We start from the raw sequence: 24,667 nt of genomic DNA, 5'->3' as shown, positions 1-24,667 counted from the left end.
GCCTCAACTTTCCTTTGAAATGTAAGAATCATAAGAAGATGTAAATACATTCACAATGGAAATGACCTATGTGTGCTTATGTGCTCAACAGGCCAAGGACCATGCAAAAATGAGGATCAGAGAAGTCAAGAGTCGGTTGAAGCAAAAGGTATTGATTTGTTTTCCTGCTCTGAATCATTTGGGAGTTTTAATCATGAATTATAAATGATGGCTTCCCTAATCTGATTCCTCCCTGGCATCTTTCTTGGCCTTAAGACAACAATTCTGATGGCCAAAGATCCAAACGGGACACAAAAAAAAGAAAAAAAAAGAATGAACCAGTCATTTGTTTCATTTATCCTTCCTTAAATTATATGAAGTGTGCCATAATGAAAAACAGTCCCATGCCATGATGTTCCCACATCCATCATCAACCTTTTGACTTCAAAATATGGTGTATATTATGGCAAAAACATTCAATTTTGTTCTCATATGAGATGTTTCTTGTGTGACACCTTGGTAATGAGACATCTTTTTTTATAACCCATCAGTTAGGACAAAAACAGCTGATATTATTTTGCACTAAGTGGCAGCTTTTTAACTACTGATGAATTTCAGCTGGTGTCATGATTTTGTTTTCACCTCCCTTTCGTCACCTGCTTGGTTCTTTTTCCCTGCGTTATTTCGTATTATTACACAATTTATGGACATTGTGTAATAATCTATGATTTGATTTCTTTGCATGTGTGGATTGAATGGATAGCTACCAACATCTGGTGAGAATTTTATGCCAACAGCATCTTTAGAAATATATTTATTTAGAAAATTGGTGATGTGTTCAATACTTATTATACCTGTTGTATTTTTATTTTTATATATTAGCACCTACAATTATATAAAGCACTGAAACACATAGAACAAAGTGAGTCGAATAAAGGAGTGAATGCAACATAACATTGTCTGTTTGCAGAATCAGACAACACGATGTGTTTATACACATCCGCATTTAATCATTAAGTATTATTAATCTCCGGCTCTCTTCCACAGCATGTCTCTGTCCTGTCTTCATCATCTCACCCCCAAGTGGTCTTGGCAGATGGCCACCCCTCCCTGAGCCTGGTTCTGCTGAAGATCTCTTCCTGTTAAAGGGGAGTTTTTCTTTCCCACTGTCACCAAAGTGCTTGCTCGAGGGGGAGGGTTCTAATTGTTGAGTTTCTCTCAGTTTTCTCTGTATTATTGTAGGGTCTTTGCCTTATAATATAAAACACCTTGAGGCCACTGGTGTCGTGAATTGATGCTATATAAATAAAAGTGAACTGACTTGAAAACTTGGTTATCCAATGTGACAATGATCCCAAGTACACCACCAAATCTACAACGGCATGACTGTAAAAGGAAAGAATGAAGTTGCTGCACTAGTCAAAGTCCAGGCCTCAACCTGACTAAAGCACTCTGTGTAAATAAAACCTGGAATGTTGCACAAAGAAATGGGCACAAATTCCAAAAGAGAGAGGCTGAAAAATTTATACAGAAAACAATTATTTCAAGTTACTGCTAAAAGTGGCTATGCAAGTTATTGAATCATGGGATATATGTAGTGTTTTTCACACGTTTCGACAGAGATTTGTGCTGGTGTGTGAGACCATGACCTAACAGCATAGCAGATAACTGAAACAATATTTCAAAAATTGATACAATTGCCAAAAAACCTACATGTTCAACCCTCTGGAGCCATTTATTTTTAAAATTAATTCCATTAGATGCTGAATTTTCAAAATTTCCATGATTTCTATCTTAGCAAACAGCTGTTGTCAACAGATGGGTAAAATTTTACTCTTGATTTATATGCTTTTGACTATAAGTAAAATATATAATTTAAAAACTTCCTGAATGCTTCTTTTTCCTTCTAACAAAACAAGATAATTGAGATGACATATGTTTACATGTTTCAATAATATCTACAGCTGCAGAGTGCAGTGCAGGTTGAGGGATTACCCTCTTAACCCCTTTGATTTTATGGATACAACTTGGTTAAGAAACTAATCTTAGTATTCAGATGTGCTTACCTTTACAGTGAACAACCACTGGTGGTAGGTTTTGTCACTGCCTGTGGGGGAGAAACAAAAATACACAGCATCAAGCAGGTGGAATACTGGATACTAGATGAGGAAATTTCATATCCTATTACAGAGCATAAATAGTATTCCAGTGTGAATACTGACCTGCATATTCACTCATGTTGATCTCCTCCTCAAAGATGTCACTAAAACCTTCGCCTGAGTTCAGCAGGTCTAAGCGGCCGTCAATGAACTGCAGGTCAAACCAAAACACATGAGCCAGCAAAAGGAAGCTTGTGTGTGTGCGTGTGGCCTTTTATAGTAAAATGTATTTATTTTTATTTTATCTTTACACTTTCACAGTGAAGACATTGTGCCAGTACAGGTAAAGGTTAGTAGGCTAATGTTTAGTGTTAGGCACAGAGACACAGTGAGGGGTGTAAGCATATAAATACCTGTTTGAAGAACTGCAGCTGAATGGCATTCTGAAGGAACTGTCTCATGGCACTCGACCGATGGTTTAGAAAGGTTTCTTCATTAAATGTTATACGTTCTTCCTAAAATGCAGAAAAAAATACCAACTGTCACAGTACTTTATAATAGTGTATAACTCAGGGATGTGAAAAAAAAGTTTCACATGATGCCATAATCACATTGTTTTCTTTTTCACATCACTGCATTTATAAAGTAGTGTCTTACATAAAGGAGCAAAGAAACCAAATTTAGTCCATCCTATGGTGACTGACATCTGACATTCCTTTCGAGCTCAGCCCCTCAGGGTTTAAGTGCTTGGAATTAATACTACACGTACTTTGCCTTCACAGTTTTCTGAAAATTAGAGCCCCCTGCTATCCCTTTGTCACCAATAGGCAGGATTAATGTTATCAAAATGAATGTGCTACCCAGGTTTCTCTTTTTATGTCAGGGGAAATAGTATTCCCCTATTTCTGTCCAAACAGTTATTTAAGTCCTCAGACCAGATGGTTTCTTCTTTTCTGTGGAAGGGCTCTCTCTATTGCAAAAGTTCACCTCTAATGGGGATCTTTCCCTACCAAAATTTTTGATGTATTACTGGTCTTCACATACTTAAACGTAAATTCACTTACTGCCTAAATTCACCGGATCTGATTTGGTGTAAACTTGAAATTCAATTCTTCCACCTTTTTCACCCACCTCTCTTATCTATTATTAAACTTCTTCTAAATCTTTTGTTACTTTAAATCCCATAGTGCTCTCTACACTTAAGATTTGGTCTCAGTTTAGATCTCATTATAAATTCATATCTTCCTCTAGCAGAATACTGTTGTTAAGAAATCGTCATTTCCCCCTGCCACCACCTATGCCGCTTATTTGATCTGGCATAAAAGAGGCATAAAAACCATGCAAGCCCTTCACAAAGAGAATGTCTTTCTTAGCTTTTCAGAGCTGTCCCCAAAATTTAACCTGCCTCCTTCTCTTGTTTCTCTGCTTTTAAATTAGACACTGTATTTCATCACTGTTTCCAAATTTTCCAAATTCTCCCTGCTGACCCACCATGTGTTGACCTTCTGGTTCTTAGGCCTAATCAGAAATTAACTCTATCTAATATATATCATACACTTATGGCGACTGAATCTGACTCATCAAGTAAAATCCAAACTGCGTGGGAGCGTCAATTAGGTGCTGAAGTGTTTGAATCATGGTGGGATAACATGATTCTCGCCATACTTTCAAGTACACCATGTGCTATGTTATGGCTTGTACAGTTTGAAGTTTTAAACAGTCAATTTTTCAAATTCCCATTTATCTAAAATCTTTCCTTCAGTTCTAGATCAGTGTGACAGATGTCAAACCTCACATTGTAACCTAAGTCATATGTTTTTCTCCTATCCAAGTTTGCACAGATTCTGGAGTGATTTCTTTTCTGTACTTTCAGGACTTTTTGAAATCCAGATCAGAAGAGACCCTCTAATTGCCATATTTGGAGTTCCAATGACACCTCTTAACCTATCCCCCAGCAAACTGAGATCTTGGTTTTCTTTTCCCTTCTTGCTAGATGCTGTGACTAAGTTGAAAAGATTTGATATTTATTATTATTTGATTTAGTCACAGCACCCCTCCCTTTTTTTTTTTTGCTTTCTGTTCTTGTGTTCGTATGACGTTTTGCATATTTTAATATGCTTGGAGAAATCTAATCACATATAAGATGTATATAATGTGTACAAGCTTGTATAACATCTTGACAAAAAATAAAAGAAAAATAAAATCTGAAGTTAAAGTTAGGTAAATGATGACCATAGACACTATAAAACAATTATATTTTATATCAAACTTCTATACTGTCTATGATGATGAGGACTTTCGTTCTTCCGCCTCATTTTTTTTTAAATAATTATCATGAGTACCACATGTTCATATTCCTCAGTCCACTGGGTTAAAATGGAGACTGCACTTTATCTACTTGTAGCCACAGTGAATTGTGGTAATAGAGCACAATAGATGATGGCTTCAACAGATCAGCACTTCCTGCCTCACATCCAAAGCAGACATGCTGACTGCAATTTGCAGTGCACCGTCCAGTTTGGTAAGCAACAGCTTTCATTTGATTTAATACGTGCAAGAAATGCCTTGAACATTGACCTTACTTGAATGGTCCTGTTACTTAAACTAACAGTTTAGATTGCAGCAGTTTGAGTGCTTCACATATTATATCTTTGCTCCATTCATGGGTGTGATCTAGTTCGTGCACTGACCGACTCAATCTGCAGCGCACTCCTGTAGCTGCCGAACAGAGCTGCCTGACTCTTGAGGAAGGCTCGAGCCACACAGTCTCCTGTTGTTGCTGAAACCTTCTTCAGTCGACTTTTCAAAGCAGAAACCTTAAGGTATAAAATTTAGTTATTAGAAAACACTTTCAACCTGGAATGGTTGCTCAATTTTTATAAAACTGTTTCTCAACAGGATAGCAGTCCTATAGTTCCTTACCACATCATTGGGAAGGCTTTGGAGGTCATCATAGGGGCTTTCAAGCATGTTTGTATCTACATTAAGGACCACCACATCATCCAGAGCCATCCCTCGAACTTTCTACATGCAGTTGAGAGAAGACATGGCATAATACCAAGTGTCAAAATACACAAAGATTTTTGTATAGACGCCAAACGTTCAAACAACTAGTTCATACCAGAGAAAGAATGACTGAAAAAAATTAACTTTTTCTACTAAATGCCAGTTGAACACACCTACCTCCATTAGGCTGGAGTGGACTCCAATGAGGTAAGGCATCGGGGCACTGGGGGGGAAAAAAAGCCACACATAGCTATAAATGAGCTAATAGCTTGGTTGTGTAATCTTAACACTGCTTTTCAGTCTAGTTGGCAGGCACTTCCACAACCTATTAAGATATTTTTTCTCATTCAACTCCAGAAACAGTGTGCAAGAGATGCTGCAATTATTTTGCTGATTGCAAGATCATTCAAATTTATCAAGACAAAAGGTAAACATTGAGGAAATTAATTATTCGATTAAAAAAAGGAGTCAGCCCAAAAACATGAAGGTGTCTTACTGAAATATGAACTATACTTTACATATAAATTATATTCTGCAGATCGCATTTGAGTGTGCCTTGGCACCATGTGTTTTACCATGTAGAGAATCTGGAGTGTAGATGATGCCCAGTACACTCACCAACAGTAGTCTAACAGATGCTGAGGCAAGACAGGGATGTAAACATGTTGCCAGTGCATTGGAAATAACATGGCTGCAGACCCATGGACACAAGCTGTTAACTGTGAACACCCAAAGAGATGTTTTGTTTTTTAGACAATATGGAAACTGCACCAGAAAAACTGATTCCAAAGTGACCATATAGACCAAAGTGCTGGTCTAGATGGGAAGTAACCAACACAAAATTAAACTATGGTCCCATTAACTTCCAGAAAGACAGAATAGGGTCTAGGATGAGTGCGCTGTGAAGAAGAAAACAGTCATTTGTTCATTTATCCTTCCTTAAATTATATGAAGTGTGCCATAATGAAAAACAGTCCCATGCCATGATGTTCCCACATCCATCATCAACCTTTTGACTTCAAAATATGGTGTGTATTATGGCAAAAACATTCAATTTTGTTCTCATATGAGATGTTTCTTGTGTGACACCTTGGTAATGAGACATCTTTTTTTATAACCCATCAGTTAGGACAAAAACAGCTGATATTATTTTGCACTAAGTGGCAGCTTTTTAACTACTGATGAATTTCAGCTGGTGTCATGATTTTGTTTTCACCTCCCTTTCGTCACCTGCTTGGTTCTTTTTCCCTGCGTTATTTCGTATTATTACACAATTTATGGACATTGTGTAATAATCTATGATTTGATTTCTTTGCATGTGTGGATTGAATGGATAGCTACCAACATCTGGTGAGAATTTTATGCCAACAGCATCTTTAGAAATATATTTATTTAGAAAATTGGTGATGTGTTCAATACTTATTATACCTGTTGTATTTTTATTTTTATATATTAGCACCTACAATTATATAAAGCACTGAAACACATAGAACAAAGTGAGTCGAATAAAGGAGTGAATGCAACATAACATTGTCTGTTTGCAGAATCAGACAACACGATGTGTTTATACACATCCGCATTTAATCATTAAGTATTATTAATCTCCGGCTCTCTTCCACAGCATGTCTCTGTCCTGTCTTCATCATCTCACCCCCAAGTGGTCTTGGCAGATGGCCACCCCTCCCTGAGCCTGGTTCTGCTGAAGATCTCTTCCTGTTAAAGGGGAGTTTTTCTTTCCCACTGTCACCAAAGTGCTTGCTCGAGGGGGAGGGTTCTAATTGTTGAGTTTCTCTCAGTTTTCTCTGTATTATTGTAGGGTCTTTGCCTTATAATATAAAACACCTTGAGGCCACTGGTGTCGTGAATTGATGCTATATAAATAAAAGTGAACTGACTTGAAAACTTGGTTATCCAATGTGACAATGATCCCAAGTACACCACCAAATCTACAACGGCATGACTGTAAAAGGAAAGAATGAAGTTGCTGCACTAGTCAAAGTCCAGGCCTCAACCTGACTAAAGCACTCTGTGTAAATAAAACCTGGAATGTTGCACAAAGAAATGGGCACAAATTCCAAAAGAGAGAGGCTGAAAAATTTATACAGAAAACAATTATTTCAAGTTACTGCTAAAAGTGGCTATGCAAGTTATTGAATCATGGGATATATGTAGTGTTTTTCACACGTTTACGAGATTGCGGTGTGTGAGACATGACCTAACAGCTAGCAGATAATGAACTCCATCCATTCGACTTCGCTTATCCTAGGTCGGGGGCTGGACACCACGTCATGCGGAGCGGGTAACTGGACAGGTGCAGTCTTCCACAGACAACAGTACAGAAACCATTACACTAGTTCGGAATCTAAAGACATGATAATCCAGCATGTAACCTGACACCTCACGCATATACGGATAGGTCCAGCTCCCGGAGGTGACTAGCAGAAAGGTGACTGCATACAGCGCTTAGGGGAACAGGCTGTGTTGACAACAGGTAACTGTGAGCATCGTGCATTCATATACCCTCAAGCGAGCCATTATTTTAAAATTAATAAATGCTGAATTTCAAATTCCATCTATCTGCAAACGCGTTGTCAACAGATGGGTAAATTTTACTCTTATATAGTTTGACATAAGTAAAATATATCAATTAAAACTGTCCGAAGCTCTTCTTTAACAAAACAAGAAATTGAGATACTATGTTTACAGCATAATATCACAGCTGCAGAGTGCAGTGCAGGTTGAGGGATTACCCTCTTAACCCCTTTGATTTTATGGATACAACTTGGTTAAGAAACTAATCTTAGTATTCAGATGTGCTTACCTTTACAGTGAACAACCACTGGTGGTAGGTTTTGTCACTGCCTGTGGGGGAGAAACAAAAATACACAGCATCAAGCAGGTGGAATACTGGATACTAGATGAGGAAATTTCATATCCTATTACAGAGCATAAATAGTATTCCAGTGTGAATACTGACCTGCATATTCACTCATGTTGATCTCCTCCTCAAAGATGTCACTAAAACCTTCGCCTGAGTTCAGCAGGTCTAAGCGGCCGTCAATGAACTGCAGGTCAAACCAAAACACATGAGCCAGCAAAAGGAAGCTTGTGTGTGTGCGTGTGGCCTTTTATAGTAAAATGTATTTATTTTTATTTTATCTTTACACTTTCACAGTGAAGACATTGTGCCAGTACAGGTAAAGGTTAGTAGGCTAATGTTTAGTGTTAGGCACAGAGACACAGTGAGGGGTGTAAGCATATAAATACCTGTTTGAAGAACTGCAGCTGAATGGCATTCTGAAGGAACTGTCTCATGGCACTCGACCGATGGTTTAGAAAGGTTTCTTCATTAAATGTTATACGTTCTTCCTAAAATGCAGAAAAAAATACCAACTGTCACAGTACTTTATAATAGTGTATAACTCAGGGATGTGAAAAAAAAGTTTCACATGATGCCATAATCACATTGTTTTCTTTTTCACATCACTGCATTTATAAAGTAGTGTCTTACATAAAGGAGCAAAGAAACCAAATTTAGTCCATCCTATGGTGACTGACATCTGACATTCCTTTCGAGCTCAGCCCCTCAGGGTTTAAGTGCTTGGAATTAATACTACACGTACTTTGCCTTCACAGTTTTCTGAAAATTAGAGCCCCCTGCTATCCCTTTGTCACCAATAGGCAGGATTAATGTTATCAAAATGAATGTGCTACCCAGGTTTCTCTTTTTATGTCAGGGGAAATAGTATTCCCCTATTTCTGTCCAAACAGTTATTTAAGTCCTCAGACCAGATGGTTTCTTCTTTTCTGTGGAAGGGCTCTCTCTATTGCAAAAGTTCACCTCTAATGGGGATCTTTCCCTACCAAAATTTTTGATGTATTACTGGTCTTCACATACTTAAACGTAAATTCACTTACTGCCTAAATTCACCGGATCTGATTTGGTGTAAACTTGAAATTCAATTCTCCACCTTTTTCACCCACCTCTCTTATCTATTATTAAACTTCTTCTAAATCTTTTGTTACTTTAAATCCCATAGTGCTCTCTACACTTAAGATATGGTTTCAGTTTAGAGTCGCATTTTAAATTCATATCTCCTCTACCAGAATACTGTTGTTAAGAAATCGTCATTTTCCCCTGCCACCACCTATGCCGCTTATTTGATCTGGCATAAAAGAGGCATAAAAACCATGCAAGCCCTTCACAAAGAGAATGTCTTTCTTAGCTTTTCAGAGCTGTCCCCAAAATTTAACCTGCCTCCTTCTCCTCTTTCTTTCTCCCTTTCCTATCCCTCACTCATGTCTGTCCCGTCTGTATCATCTGAAAATAAAATATAATAAATACTAAAAACAAAGGTCGATCAAATGGACCAATACTGCAATGCCACGATGATCCATTTGGCAAAGTAAATCCATTGGGTATCCGTGTTGGTCTTCAGACAACAATTCTGATGGCTAAAGAACCAAATGGGACAGGCAAAAAACAAACAAAAAAAAAAACAATAACGTGGTGCACAGCGTGATGTGAAAATAGCCACATACCTTTGACGTTGCGTGATGAACTCTGTATTCCTCGTCCACACGTAAACGCAAAAAAGGAGTTTAAAGAAATCATCGTTTTTGGTGATTCGAAACGCCGTTTACATGGACGAAACAGCTGCGTTTTCAAAAATACCCGTGTAGGTGCGGACGCAGTGTAAAAGAGTTAGTAGTTTATTTTCTTACTACTTGTAATTTATTGCAGATTACTTGTATTTGCTTAATTGTTTACTAAATGCTTGAGGTGTGAAATAAACTGCAATGGAGCAAAATATGGGTGTGTGTGGTTGGAGGATGTGTTCGTGCGCACAAAGGGGGGGGGTCAAATTTTTCTTGTAAAACAAGGGGGGCCCAGCAAAAAAAGTTTGGGAACCACTGCCCTAGGGTACAGTATCAATCCGTTTTACATTCAGACAGCAACTGTGAAAATACAGTTCAAGTCTTCAGAACTTCAGACTGAAGCCTTGAAATTTTCAGACCTATAATATAGAGACATATTAATGACTCAGGCTGTAATCTCCAAGTTAATTGTTTTGGTCAATGTGGTTTCATATGTCCTCAATGGACAATTAGGTTTATTTTTATAAAGATGAATTCACAACCTGTCCACTGTTTACTACACTTTTTATCCAGTGACAAATAGGATACCTCTGAATTGTAAAAACAGTCAAGAAAGATTAAGTTCTTGTTCTGTCTATTTGTGTGTTTGTCAATGCTCAAATACTCACTTAAACGTGACTCACCACTCTCTACTTTGAGGGACTGTAAAACTACGAGATTAAAATTTGGTATAGGGTCATAAATATGTTCAATTTATTGTACAAAGAATTTAAAACAAACAAACAAACAGTTAATTCAGAACTGGGTTGGGTGGAAACATTTTCGGAGGTGGAGCAAAGGAGAATAGTGATTTTGTTTTCCTTGATAGCTACCTATATCTTTCATTCAGGTAGTTGGAACAACAGGGTGTGGTTGAAAATTAAAAATAGGAAAACAAATGGAAAAATGTCAAAATCTATATTACAGCTACATTAAAGGTGTCTGGATGTCAAAGGGAAACAAAAAAGCAAAACTGAAAGTGAAATAAACAAAATAAAACCAAAGAGATCTTCATTGGCTTTTGCATTTGATCATATAGCACATTATTTTCCATCGTTCAGTAACAACACTTGCCTGTTTACTACCAGTGTTCTAAATATGGGGTGAAATGATATCTGTGGCCACTTTAAGGGAATTGTTTCAAAATGACAGTTTAAAGAAAATCTCTTCATGGTCATTAACAAATTGACAAATTACTGAAATATTCAAGGCCCAACAAATTTCAAATTTCCCACGTGTGGGACTAATAAAGGTTATCTTATCTTATCAAACTGGCAGAGCATTAACAGAGAGAAGAAAGAGGAAGTGGACTCTACTTACAGTGCTAAGTTTGCTACAGCAGATGAGGATTCGACGTTCATAAAGCATACTAGCGTACAGATGAAGCATGTTATTGACATCTACTGCTACAAAGTACTCTGTTAGGTTTCTCTGCAAGGATCAAACAAAATAAGAGAAAAAACAAGAGTTAGTTGTGACAGTAAAGACCAGTGAGAATCACATAATGTCAACCTGTGAAACTCCATATTGTGCATTTCATTTGATAAATGCAGTGCAATATGGCAGTCATGTTAACTGCACAATAATAATAATAATAATAATGGATTGGATTTATATAGCGCTTTTCAAGGCACCCAAAGCGCTTTACAATGCCACTATTCATTCACTCTAGCATTCATACACTGGTGGAGGCAAGCTACGGTTGTAGCCACAGCTGCCCTGGGGCAGACTGACAGAAGCGAGGCTGCCATTTCGCGCCATCGGCCCCTCTGGCCAACACCAGTAGGCGGTAGGGTAAAGTGTCTTGCCCAAGGACACAACGACCAGGACAGAGAGCCCAGGGATCGAACCGGCGACCTTCCGGTTACAGTTACGCTTCCTAACCCCCTGAGCCACGGTCGCCCCAATGTTTTGGCACATTATTTATGCACTCCCTATAGCACTCCCAATCGAAGTTACAGTAGCTGATCTGGACTAGAAACAATCTAATCCAATGATTTTTTTTTGTCATTTTCATTACAAGCGGGACATAGTTGATGACTTTTTAAATTGGCTTGAAGACAGAAGGTACTGCTTCGATGTGACCAAAAACTTGTCTTTCCCAGAAACACAACACTCAGGACCTATGGGAGAAATTTGTAACAGTAATAATGTGTAACAGTTAACTGCCAAGTAATAACTTAATCTAGTGCAAAGTCAGCAGCCTTTAAAAAAACCCCAAAAAAACAAAAAACATTTTGAGTCTATACATTTAGTTTTATGTCCCAGTGATCAATGAAATTCAAATTCTTTCATGTTGGGTAGTTATTTTGACATAAGCTGTCAAGAGGTGAGACTTTGGGTTTACAGGATCAAATATCTGAAGCTATTTTTATTCATTATAATTTTTGATCCTGACAGCCTAGAGCACTTCTATATTTCTGCTCTTACAGAAGAGTACGTCAACTATTTATTTGCAGTAACCCTGTTAATGTACAGCAGATATTACTGTGTCTATGGGTGGAACTTTACCATTCAGTAGGTCTATCTACACACATAGCATGGGATGACCTCAAAAGTCAAAAGATGTTTATGTCCATAAGAAAAAAATACATAAGCACATATTCATGTGCACTCAAAAACCTGTCTAAAGTCTCTCATTTCAAAGTCATAGTTGAGATACGAGTCAGCTGTCAAAACGGTGGGCTTCTGTTTGACAAAATGTAAAGCAGCTTTGAGATTTGACTTTAATGTTTTCAGCATAAAGGAAAAGTAAACACTCACATTCTCAGGTATGCTGGGAAGTTCCTTTGTGTCAGGCACAATGAAATAGGAATGCTAGAGAGAGACAGACAACAAGTGTCTGAGTGCTTCACAGTGTGAATAAAGAATGTAGAAAATCTAAGCAGCATTCCCTGCATGATGATTCATAATAACACCTAGTGTAGTAATCCAGGAGGGAGTCACACTTTAAAGCTAAAAATTAAACTTGTTTCAGGATTTTGTATGGGTGATTCCATTACATTACTTCCTCTGTATGAAGGAAAGGTAATATGTGTTTTCCAGTGTAATTACGAGTTTTGTTGGATGTGATGTGTTGAGTCAGACTCACCACACCAAGGTGAATGGGGACACAAGGTTCAGGGATGGGCAGCGTATACAGTAACAACAGGAGCTCTTGCCACTGGCTTTCCTAAAAAAATAAATAAATGAAAATAATTAATAAAGAAATTAATCAGAACACGCTAAATGCATGGATAGCATGTCCTCATGCGAATAAATACAAATAGCACAGCCTGAACCGATAACCTGTTATGGTGTAGCTAGAGTCTCAGAAAAAGTCCCAAAACTGCAGCTACATTTGAAAGCCCCAGCAAGCCAGGGCCAATAAACAATGATCGTATCTGATGCTAAAAGTAAAATGGACAGAAGATCTGACATGCATGTATTGGCTAATGAAGAGACTGGCCAATGAATTCCTAACTGAGGTGAAGAAATCCAATTTCAAGATGAATCGTGTGTCATTTCTCACCTGTCCTTTGACAGTGTAATCTGCAAGGATATTAAGCAGCTTGTAGAAGACTTCGAACCAGGGAAGGTAGCTACAAAGTCACAAAACCAGTTTTTAATTAGCACAATTCAAGCAAGATGGAAATCATCTATTTTTAAAAAAGGTAGAGTGGAGTTCATTCAGCAATGGCAGAAATAAAGTGAAACACAGGAAACCACAAAAATGTAGACTGACCAAAAATAAAACAAAAGAAAAACAATAATAATGACTAAGTGCCAAATATTCCAAACAATGTGGTAATTCATGTACTCAACCAAAAAAAAAAAAAAAAAAAAAAAGTATAAGGTGCTTTTGAAAAAAAAATTAACAATGGTGATAATGTTACAACAAAAGCGTTTTATTCAAAGGTTTTCATAGTTATATAGAGCCTGCAATGGTTTTAAAGCATTGAGACCATGTAATCAAACAATAATGAATATGAGAAGAGACCGAGTAATATATGCTACCAGTCAAACATTTCGACACACTTTTTCATTTAATGGTTTTTCTTTATTTTCAGGACTCTTTACATTGTAGATTCTCACTGAAGGCATCAACACTATGAATTAAACACATGGAATTATGTAATAAACAAAGTGTGAAATAACTCAAAACATATTTTAGACTCTTCAAAATAGCCACCCTTTGCTTGCTGGGCCTTTTCCCTTCACTCTGCAGTCCATCCTAAACCATCTTGATTGGGTTTAGTCATCTGGCACAGCACTCCATCACTCTTCTTCTTGGTCAAATAGCCCTTATAAGTCTGGAGGTGTGTTTGGGGTCATTGCCCTGTTGAAAAGTAAATGGTGGTCCAACTAAACGCAAAACCGGATGGGATGGCATGTTGCTGCAGGATCCTGTGGTAGCCATGCTTGTTCAGTGTGCCTTCAGTTTTGTACATAAAAATTAAATCCCCAACAGTGTCACCAGCAGAGCATGCCCCACACCATCACACCTCCTCCTCCATGCTTCATGGTGGGAACCATGCATATAGAGACTATTTGCTCACCTTTTCTTACACAAAGTGTGGAACCAAAGATCTCAAATTTGGCCCAAACAAATCTCTTCTACTTGTTGCTTTTCTTAGTAGTGGTTTCTTAGCAGCTATTTGACCATAAAGGCCTGATTCCCCAGTCTCCTCTGAACAGTTGATGTAGAGATGTGTCTGCTACTGGAACTCTGTGTGGCATTTATATGGGCTCTAATCTGAGATGCTTTTAACTTGCAATTTCTGAGGCTGGTGACTCCACTGAATTTATCATCATCAGCAGAAGAGGTGACTCTTGGTCTTCCTTTCCTGGGGGAGTGCTCATGTGAGCCAGTTTTTTGTTTTTTTTTTCAAATCACTCGATGGTTTTCGTGACTGCACTTGGGGGCATATTCAAAGTTTTAGCAATTTTCCGTATTGAATGACCTTCAGTTCTTAAAGTAGTGATGGAGTGTCATTTCTCTTTACTTAGCTGTTTGGTTCTTGCTATAATATGATTTCCAACAGTTGTCAAATAGGGCTGTCAGCTGTTAGCAACCTGACTTCTGCACAACACAACTAATGGTCGCAACCCTATTAAGAAAGCTAGTAATTCCACAAATAAACTCTGACAAGACACACCTGTCATTATGAAGCTCACTGAGAGAAGGCCAACGGTTTGCAGCGCCATCAACAAAACAAAGGGTGGCTACTTTGAGCAATCTAAAAGAAAATACATATTTAGTTATTTATCAATTTTTTCTTTGCTGTATAATTTCATACAACTTGCTTCATATATTTGATGTCTTCAGTATGTATCTACAATGTAGAAAGTAGTAAAAAAAATAAAGAAAAACCATTAAATGAGAAGGTGTGTCCAAACTTTTGACTGGTAGTGTACATACATGTTAGCTGTATTAGCTAAATTTAATTAATTTAAATTTTATTTTTATAGCAACAAATCACAACAACAGTTCCTCAATATGCTTTATATTCTAAGCTAAAGACCTTACAATAATACAGAGAAAACCTCAACAATCAGATCATCCCCTATGAGCAAGCACTTAGAGACAATGGAAAGTTAAAATTGTTTTAATACACGTGAAGACAACATGGATTCAACCATGTGGTAACATTCAAGAGAACATTTGTATCTTTGGCATCAGCTTCAATTTCATTATTACAGTTTCATCGTCATACATTTGAATGTTAGTTCCAGTAAAATGGTCAAATGGACAGTTCTCTGTAGATCAGGGGTTCATTAACCTCGTACTCAGGCTCAGCAGTTCAAGCTTTCTCTCACACTCAAAAAAAGCTCTTGTTCAGGAGAGAGAGCTCAACCACTACTCCCAGCCAACTAATGTGACATTAATTGCCTGGTAGTGGCGATTGGGCCCATGCTAGGTAGGCTCAGATGGACATATCATAACGGATTTAGCATGTACTTACTGTAAGTACATGCTTATGTTTCTTTTCAGTGATTGTTATAACTAGCTAGTATTTGAGTAAAGTGTTATCTGTAACTGGCAACAGCTGTGATTGCCCAGCTTATCATAGACATAGCAAAGTCTTTGATCAAGTTGCAGAAATTAGGTAGCTAAAGCATTAGCTAAAAACAAAACAAAAAAAAACCCCACCACCACCACCAACAACAACAACAACAACAACAACAACAACAACAACAACACACATTTATAGCAATCACTGCAGGATTTGATATCTGAAACTGAAGGATCTGAAGGATAGGATAATCTGAATTAGTTTTGAACCTACATACCTCTGGCTCATTATACAGCTGGAAAAAAAGAAGAAGCTGAAAACAAGGTTAATGGCAATATAAAAAACTACTGCAATTCCCTGTACACAGGATTAGGCACTTCCACACCCTTTAATTTGCAAATGGTTCAAAATACAGCTGCTTTAATTTTAACTGATTCAAAGGAAAGACAGTATATTACTCCTGTTTTAGCTCAGCTGCACTGGCTACCTATGAAGGTTTAAATACATGAAAAAAGTTTAGTACTTGTTTTTTAACGTCTTCATAGATTAGTGCCACAATATATTACAGAACTTTTAATTCTGTCTTTTGCCTCCAGGTCACTGAGATCAACATCCTGTTAGTTTTCTGTCAGTGCCTCACCCAAAAACTAAAGGCAACTAGGGCTTTGCAGTTACAGCTGCTAGACTCTGGAATAGTCGGACACCCCATACTGGAAAAAACGAACACTTTTAAATCAGCTATAGACGTACCCATTTTCAGCTGCTTTTAGTCAAGTCTGAGGTCCATTTGACTTGACGTTTCACTCCTGTACTGGCTGCTCTTCCTTGGCTCGCTGTTAAATCTAAACAATATTTTTTTTTAGATTTAACAGACAATCCCAACTGCTTGCCCTAAATGGCCCTCTCCGTTTCTGTCAGGGATTTCTTCCTGTTAAAAGGGATTCTTCCTTCTTACTGTCACCAAGTGCTTGCTCATGAGGTGTCATCTGATTTTTTTCATTATGATTATAGGGTCTTTACCTTAGAATATAAAGGTCCCTGATGTGACGGCTGTTGGTTTTTCACTATATAAATTAAACTGATTTGAATTGAATTGAACTTACTAGGATGACTAATTTTTAAAGACTGCAAATAAAGTATAATCACAGAAAATTTAAAAGCTAAAGAAGATGCACGGGCGAGATTCTCAGTCGGATGTCAATTTGTTATCACTAGTGGAGATAACAAAATATGTACAGTATCTTACTGCCAAATTTAACATCTCATCAAAAGTCAGGCTTATTTGTTTTTCTAGACCTTCTTTTATTTGGCAATAAAACAGTTTTATATCAGCTTTTCACAAAAAATCCACAATACAATGAACGCACACCCCACACTCACCTATACACATACTTACCTAAGAATACAGTAGCAAGTGTGTGCACCTGACGAGAGGCGGCAAAAGCCAAACCTCTGTTTGCTCTCAATGTCAGTCAACACAAACGTAAAGTTCTGGCCAACTTGGTTGACAGAAAGACTGTTGGTTGAGAGAGGAGGAGAAGACAAGACTAAGTCCTTTCCATAAGATACAGATACACAAATAAACAGAATATATCGACAAACCGACTTCATATAGAATAAAACGGACATCTGTTAATGGTGCCAAATAAAACTTAATAAAAGCAGAACAATCAATGAATGAATGCTGTTTTATTTGAGCTTAGTTTAGTGGACAGTCTTTAGGCCAGCTCCTGAACTCCCATCAGGTCTGAATAGTTTTAAAAAGATATTGGCGGCAACTGGTGCTATTCCTCAGCCTCCTAGAGATACACCTATGGAATAAAATTTCGAAATCCTACTTCGCCTTGTTCTCAAGTTATCGCATTCACAAGATTTTCAGAAACCTTGACCACTAAGCTTGACGTCAAGGTCACTGAGAAACTCATCTAAGATTCTTAGTAGATGAACATATGGTATCAATTTCAAAATCCTAGGTGACTTTCATCTTGATGTTTCAAGTGAGACATTTTGAGACTTTTATGTCCAAGTCAAGATATGACATCCATGTTTTACTGAAAAAGGCAATCAAGCATTGTCACCTATTTAAATCAAACAGGCAAAAATGGACTGTTTTAGCATTTATACTACAGCACCTAACAAAAGCATTGTATTATTTTAATTTCCCCAAACCAACATCTCAAAATGACCCATCTTTAGCTTATAACAACAACATCTAACATTACTTTTTTCCCCTCTTGTTCTTAGTGTGGCTAAATACTGTATATAATTTTGCTAATAGCCCAAACGAGCCAAAATACTATAGCATTTAATAGTGTCATTAACATAAATAATAGTGTACCAGCACCAAAAACTTCATTGAATACCCACAGCAATGATTTTAATTCAATTCTCTTAGATTTAATCAACCCTATGTAGGTGCAGATGTGTATGTGTGTATACCTGTCCATGCTGAAAGGGAAGCAGAACTTGGACACAGTTTTAAGAGTTTCCTGTGGTACAAAGAAAGGGATTATAAAGTACATTAATCCATGAACAAATTTAGAGGGGCTCAAATGGAACATGTAATGTGAAGCTATCCATAGAGAACAGTGTGCATAGAGGCATTTACATTATTGACACTACATAATAATTAAAATTACATAAAAAATAATGCTTGTCAAAGAGAAAAAGTGAAAGCATGGTATGTACAACTGTGGAAAAGTACAATACTATAAAAAAGAAAAAGACCTGATCTCTGTAGTCGTCTGGAAACTGCCGACGAACCTCTGGCCCTGTTAGAAACATACAGACAGAAAATGACGTCACTGAAATCACCAGCTTCCTTTCAACAAGACAACCCTAAATACTATGACCCAATCCATGAGGCTTAGGGGTTTCCCCACTTTCAGTATATGTATGAGGAGTCGCTGGCAGACACATTCAGTCTTGTACGCACATGTTCTCTTAGTTAATTTCTGCACCCTTAACTCACAGTGCTGTGACATTAAACCTTAAGAGGAAAAAAAAAAAAAACTATGAAAAAACTTCTTTCATCATCTTTTTTTATGTTTAGACAAAATATGCAAATTAATTATCTGAGAGTTATCACTCATCCCTTTTGTAAAAGAGAAACCTGACTGACTTTGAATTTAAACAGTTATTCTCATAAGAAAAAAAAAAAAGCAGAAAAACTACAAATAAAAAATAAAAAAATTGAACAAATCCAAGTGACCCAAAAATTTGCAGTTCACATGCATGAACTTGAGTGACATCCCATTCTTAATGGGTTTACTATGATAACAGCTTCAGCTCTTTTGGCAAAGCTTTACACGATTTTTAGGTTAGGTGTTTATGGGAATTTTTGACCAATCTTCCAGAAGGGCATTTGTGAGGTCAAACACTGATGTTGGACAAGAAGGCCTGGCTCACAGTCTGCCCTCTAATTCATCCCAAAGGTGTTCTGTCGAGTTGAGGTCAGGACTCTGTGAAGACCAGTCAAGGTCTTACCAAATTCCCCCCATCCATGTCTTACTATTGCTTTGTGCATTGGTGCACAGTCATGTTGGAAAAGGAATTTTTTATTTTGTTGCTACACCAAAATCATGTCTGCACTCATCAGCAGATTTGATCATCACTGTATGTTCTGCCCAGGAGGTGAGTTTGAGCTTTACTGCAACATGTTGAGTGTTGCACTGTTCCCTCATATGACAAGGGAGAAACAATGTAAGCAAAGGTATAAATCCCCCTTACAAATGACAATTCTAATATAAGCATTCTGCTTAAAACAGTAAATAAAAAACAAATGGATATTGCATCTTGAAGACTGCAGTTTCATCATTTCCTCTGCAAACAGGATAAAATTCTTAGAAATACAGCCAACAACCTCTCCTCGGTATCCAGGAAATTAGTCACTTGCTGCAGATAAAAAAAGCTTTAGAGACAGAGTTGAGATATATCACCATAACTCAGCTGGTGCCATCATCTTAACCTCTTGAAATGTTCCTACTAACATAACTTTTTTCTTGCTAGCCAAAAATTATGAAATAATCACAAAATAAAATTAAAGTTTACAATAGGGCTGAGCCATATCATACCGTTCACAGTAATACTGGTATAATGTTGGGCAACGATAAGAAAATGAAATATCGTGATAGAATATGGGTAAAACGTGCATGCACAGTGTCTTTGTTTTCATACACACATGGCGGAAAAAGCATGGCAGCGACGGAGAATGAGAAGGGCGAAAGTGGATCGTTGAATGAAACAGATGAACCAGAATTGGTTTGTAAAAATGCTGCAACTTCAGTGTGGAACTGGTTTTGCTTTCGTCCGTCAGATACACAACAAAGCACTATTTTTGGTAGAGCATGCTAGCAGGCCGTCTTTATTACCGTGTTTTTTGGAAAATACGGCACAATTAAAATTAATGCCCCTTATAATCCCGTGTGCCTTATGTATGAATTCTGGTTGTGTTTACTGACCTCTAAATGATTTTATGTGGTACACATCTGTCAAAATCTGTCAAATGTTTCAGCACGACTTTGCTAAGCTACGAACCCGCACCGCTTGATGAATTGTCGGAGCATTACGGCTATCGTAGGCAGGAGCCTCGCGGAGTGATACGTACTGTGCTTCAACATAATATTACCGTATTGTGTGTGTATAACCTCTTTTTAAGTTTTGTGGATATTATACATGGTTATGCTGAGGATATGTCGGCCAATTTCCACTGGAAATGCCTTTTGGTTAAACTGTCAGCGAGGAATTTGGATTTGCACTGTTAAATTTTTATATTACTTTAATGCACATAAAAAACAGCTGCTTGTTTAAGTGAAAATACATTGATGGGGTTTTCTTTGCACTATAAAGTTGTGGAGTTGTAAAGTATTTTGTCTAGTGTCAATTATATTGTCAGTTATATCGTTATCGCAAATTTTCAAATGTATATCGCGATAAATATTTTTGGTCATATCACCCTGCTCTAGTTTACAAAACAGTACACTGGCGCAGGACCCTTTATGTACTAATCCTTGACTTGTTGCCAAGATTTCATAATTACTATAACCAACACCCCAAGGTTTGGGCCATTCCACTCCATGTGTGGGCACACTTCATCAACAGATAGGACAGAAGAAAAAAAGAGCAATTTCACATTTCCACATTACCAGAAATCTATTAAAAGTAGTGTAAGGGAAGTGGTAGTGACAGAGATATTGACATGATAAAGCAGTGTAGTTTGTTGTCTGCTGCAAAACGTGTAAAAAGTGTACCAGAGAACTATCCACAGTAATATGCAACAAATGGTGTGGCCCTTCTCTCAACGTTTTGGAATAAGTATGAGATTGCACAAAGAGACAGGAGGCCTAAATAGCTAGCTTTATTCCACCTTCTCTTTTGGGAAAGGGTAGGCTCGACTTTATTTTTCCTGCGGAGGCTGAACATCCTCTGAAAGCTGCTACAGATGTTGTATCAGTCGGTGGTTGCTAATGCAATTCCCTATGCTGTGGTCTGCTGGGAGAGCTGTACCAAGAAGAAGAACAATCACTGGCTGAATAAAATAATCAAGAAGGCAGGCTTGTTTGTTCGACCCTGTGGAGGCAGTGTTAGAACAGAGAATGCTGTGTAGTTTAAAGTCAGTTGTGTACAGAGAAACTGAGGAGGTCTTTGGTTCCCCAGGGGATCAGACTGCATAAAACATTGGAGGGGAAAGTGCATTAGGTTGGGTAAAAAAAAAGTCCCAAGAAAAATACTCGATTCCAACTGAGTTTTTTTTTCTAGTGTTAGAGAATGGAAGGTAGATAACCAGCAGTGAAAATTGTATTATGAGCAGATGTGGATGTGGATACTAAGGATGTGTGCAAAGAGTCAACTAGACTACTAACTGTTAATAATGTGACTAGGCAGTACCAGATGTGATACTCATTTAATCTAATTGTTCACATTTTAATTGACGCCCAAACCCGGCAAACTGTTATGTTCTAAGTGTTATACAGCTGTCTTCCACCAGATATACCATAATTCAGTGAATAAAACAAACAACAAAACAATATCAATACAAACAATATCATCCACCAGGACGACTCAAGAAGAATGTGATTACTGGTTTCAAATGCCTTTATTTGGACAACTTTTGGAATTGTCCACTAAATGGTTCTCAAATGTAACAAGATATCTGAGTGTTTCTTAGTCTTAGACTAGTCATCTAGTCAAACTTTATTTCCTTGCTAAGTCAGCTAAGAAATTAGTTGGTTGGAACATTTCTAGTGGATACTATGATGACAAGAACTATAAAGATATGATAAAGATGATAAATCGATTTATTTTCCATGTTACTTAAGTACGTCTGGTTTGGTCAGGGTATTTTTATAACTATAACCAGAGAACATTTTGTGATTAATGCCTTCGAAAATTCTGGTAATTCTAAGGGGTTCTATGTATTGAAACATATTGGATTTTACATTCATTATTACTTGTTTATGTATACCTAGTTCCATGATCAATATGTAAAAGAAAATGTAATTTTTAAGGACTTACCAGAACTGTGGATGCCTGGGTTGGCCACCTCCATATACACCTCAAAGGTAGACTCAGGGTTCTCCCTGCAACAAATAATAAAAAAAATAGCTTTATGGGCGCCAGTTTAGTTCAGTTAGATGAGCAGGCGACCATATGCAGCATGGCTGAGAGCGGCTGGCCCCAGGTTTGAGTCTGACCCACGGCCCTTTGCCACATGTCTCCCCTCTCTCTTTCCCGTCAGTTCTCACTGCATCCATCTAATAAACCCAAAAACAAAGGCCAAAAAATATATTTGTAAAAAAGCTTTATGTTTACTTATGTTGCAGACAAAAATGAAAGAAAATATAACACAAGAAACATATAACCAAGAATTAGACATCCATCAAAAAGATGAAGGAAGAAAACTGGTAAAGGACACTGCAAAGTGGCCTACACGAAAATTGAAGGAGCTGCAGGAATTTCTGGTAAGTACTGTACTATTAATGTTTCTCATGGTGTCTGCGCACATATGTCGAGATCTGTCCACCATATTGGGTGTGATACCACAGGGAGAAATATTCCCAGACTGACTGGCAGTGGTTCCTGGAGGTTACTGGCTTTGGGAGAAAATGGTTGCAAAGAAGGTGCTCCACCAAAAACAGCCTAATGATTGCTTTGGTTAAGTGACTGTTAAGCTACAGCCAGGAGGTAGAGCAGGTCTCGCAGCATATAGGGAGTGCAGAATTATTAGGCAAGTTGTATTTTTGAGGAATAATTTTATTATTGAACAACAACCATGTTCTCAATTAACCCAAAAAACTCATTAATATCAAAGCTGAATGTTTTTGGAAGTAGTTTTTAGTTTGTTTTTAGTTTTAGCTATTTTAGGGGGATATCTGTGTGTGCAGGTGACTATTACTGTGCATAATTATTAGGCAACTTAACAAAAAACAAATATATACCCATTTCAATTATTTATTTTTACCAGTGAAACCAATATAACATCTCCACATTCACAAATATACATTTCTGACATTCAAAAACAAAACAAAAACAAATCAGCGACCAATATAGCCACCTTTCTTTGCAAGGACACTCAAAAGCCTGCCATCCATGGATTCTGTCAGTGTTTTGATCTGTTCACCATCAACATTGCGTGCAGCAGCAACCACAGCCTCCCAGACACTGTTCAGAGAGGTGTACTGTTTTCCCTCCTTGTAAATCTCACATTTGATGATGGACCACAGGTTCTCAATGGGGTTCAGATCAGGTGAACAAGGAGGCCATGTCATTAGTTTTTCTTCTTTTATACCCTTTCTTGCCAGCCACGCTGTGGAGTACTTGGACGCGTGTGATGGAGCATTGTCCTGCATGAAAATCATGTTTTTCTTGAAGGATGCAGACTTCTTCCTGTACCACTGCTTGAAGAAGGTGTCTTCCAGAAACTGGCAGTAGGACTGGGAGTTGAGCTTGACTCCATCCTCAACCCGAAAAGGCCCCACAAGCTCATCTTTGATGATACCAGCCCAAACCAGTACTCCACCTCCACCTTGCTGGCGTCTGAGTCGGACTGGAGCTCTCTGCCCTTTACCAATCCAGCCACGGGCCCATCCATCTGGCCCATCAAGACTCACTCTCATTTCATCAGTCCATAAAACCTTAGAAAAACCAGTCTTGAGATATTTCTTGGCCCAGTCTTGACGTTTCAGCTTGTGTGTCTTGTTCAGTGGTGGTCGTCTTTCAGCCTTTCTTACCTTGGCCATGTCTCTGAGTATTGCACACCTTGTGCTTTTGGGCACTCCAGTGATGTTGCAGCTCTGAAATATGGCCAAACTGGTGGCAAGTGGCATCTTGGCAGCTGCACGCTTGACTTTTCTCAGTTCATGGGCAGTTATTTTGCCCTTGGTTTTTCCACACGCTTCTTGCGACCCTGTTGACTATTTTGAATGAAACGCTTGATTGTTCGATGATCACGCTTCAGAAGCTTTGCAATTTTGAGACTGCTGCATCCCTCTGCAAGATATCTCACTATTTTTGACTTTTCTGAGCCTGTCAAGTCCTTCTTTTGACCCATTTTGCCAAAGGAAAGGACGTTGCCTAATAATTATGCACACCTGATATAGGGTGTTGATGTCATTAGACCACACCCCTTCTCATTACAGAGATGCACATCACCTAATATGCTTAATTGGTAGTAGGCTTTCGAGCCTATACAGCTTGGAGTAAGACAACATGCATGAAGAGGATGATGTGGACAAAATACTCATTTGCCTAATAATTCTGCACTCCCTGTATATACCTTTTTACAAGAAACTCACCTAGAAGACAGTGAATATCTTAGGCTAAAAACCTAGTTGGGTGGGTCAAGTATGTTTTTCTTCTTTCACAACAAGTAGTAGCATAGGTGTAGCTGTATTAATACATAAATGGTAAAGGTTGGTAAAGTGAGCTAGAGATAAATATGTGACAGGTTTT

At 37.9% G+C, this 24,667-nt stretch overlaps 1 protein-coding gene and 1 long non-coding RNA gene across 3 annotated transcripts in view; both read right to left on the bottom strand.

The window, feature by feature from the left end:
• Nucleotides 1–24,667, bottom strand: part of dennd1a (DENN/MADD domain containing 1A) — a gene marked incomplete in the record, with an annotated part of 51,484 nt that overhangs the window by 24,673 nt on the left and 2,144 nt on the right. For both annotated transcript variants that reach the window (XM_014340327.2, XM_005943081.3), the window contains 15 exon segments: nucleotides 2,046–2,086; nucleotides 2,202–2,289; nucleotides 2,492–2,593; nucleotides 4,769–4,894; nucleotides 5,001–5,102; nucleotides 5,262–5,307; nucleotides 5,703–5,803; nucleotides 11,043–11,153; nucleotides 12,486–12,539; nucleotides 12,814–12,894; nucleotides 13,234–13,303; nucleotides 17,115–17,234; nucleotides 18,158–18,207; nucleotides 18,446–18,489; nucleotides 22,232–22,296. In XM_014340327.2, coding sequence (XP_014195813.1) covers nucleotides 2,046–2,086; nucleotides 2,202–2,289; nucleotides 2,492–2,593; nucleotides 4,769–4,894; nucleotides 5,001–5,102; nucleotides 5,262–5,307; nucleotides 5,703–5,803; nucleotides 11,043–11,153; nucleotides 12,486–12,539; nucleotides 12,814–12,894; nucleotides 13,234–13,303; nucleotides 17,115–17,234; nucleotides 18,158–18,207; nucleotides 18,446–18,489; nucleotides 22,232–22,296 — 1,201 coding nt within the window.
• LOC121815895 lies at nucleotides 7,808–9,040 on the bottom strand. Its single transcript, XR_006055456.1, has 3 exons — nucleotides 8,352–9,040; nucleotides 8,062–8,149; nucleotides 7,808–7,946 (listed from the first exon to the last, which is right to left on the bottom strand). It is a non-coding gene; the product is annotated as an uncharacterized LOC121815895 (long non-coding RNA).

Source organism: Haplochromis burtoni, unplaced genomic scaffold (assembly GCF_018398535.1).
Source record: "Haplochromis burtoni strain Fernald_Lab_line unplaced genomic scaffold, NCSU_Asbu1 Contig_356, whole genome shotgun sequence".
NCBI classification, from domain to species: Eukaryota; Metazoa; Chordata; class Actinopteri; order Cichliformes; family Cichlidae; genus Haplochromis; species Haplochromis burtoni.
Note: the sequence above shows the minus strand (reverse complement) of the source record. Positions and strands in the feature narration are given on the sequence as shown.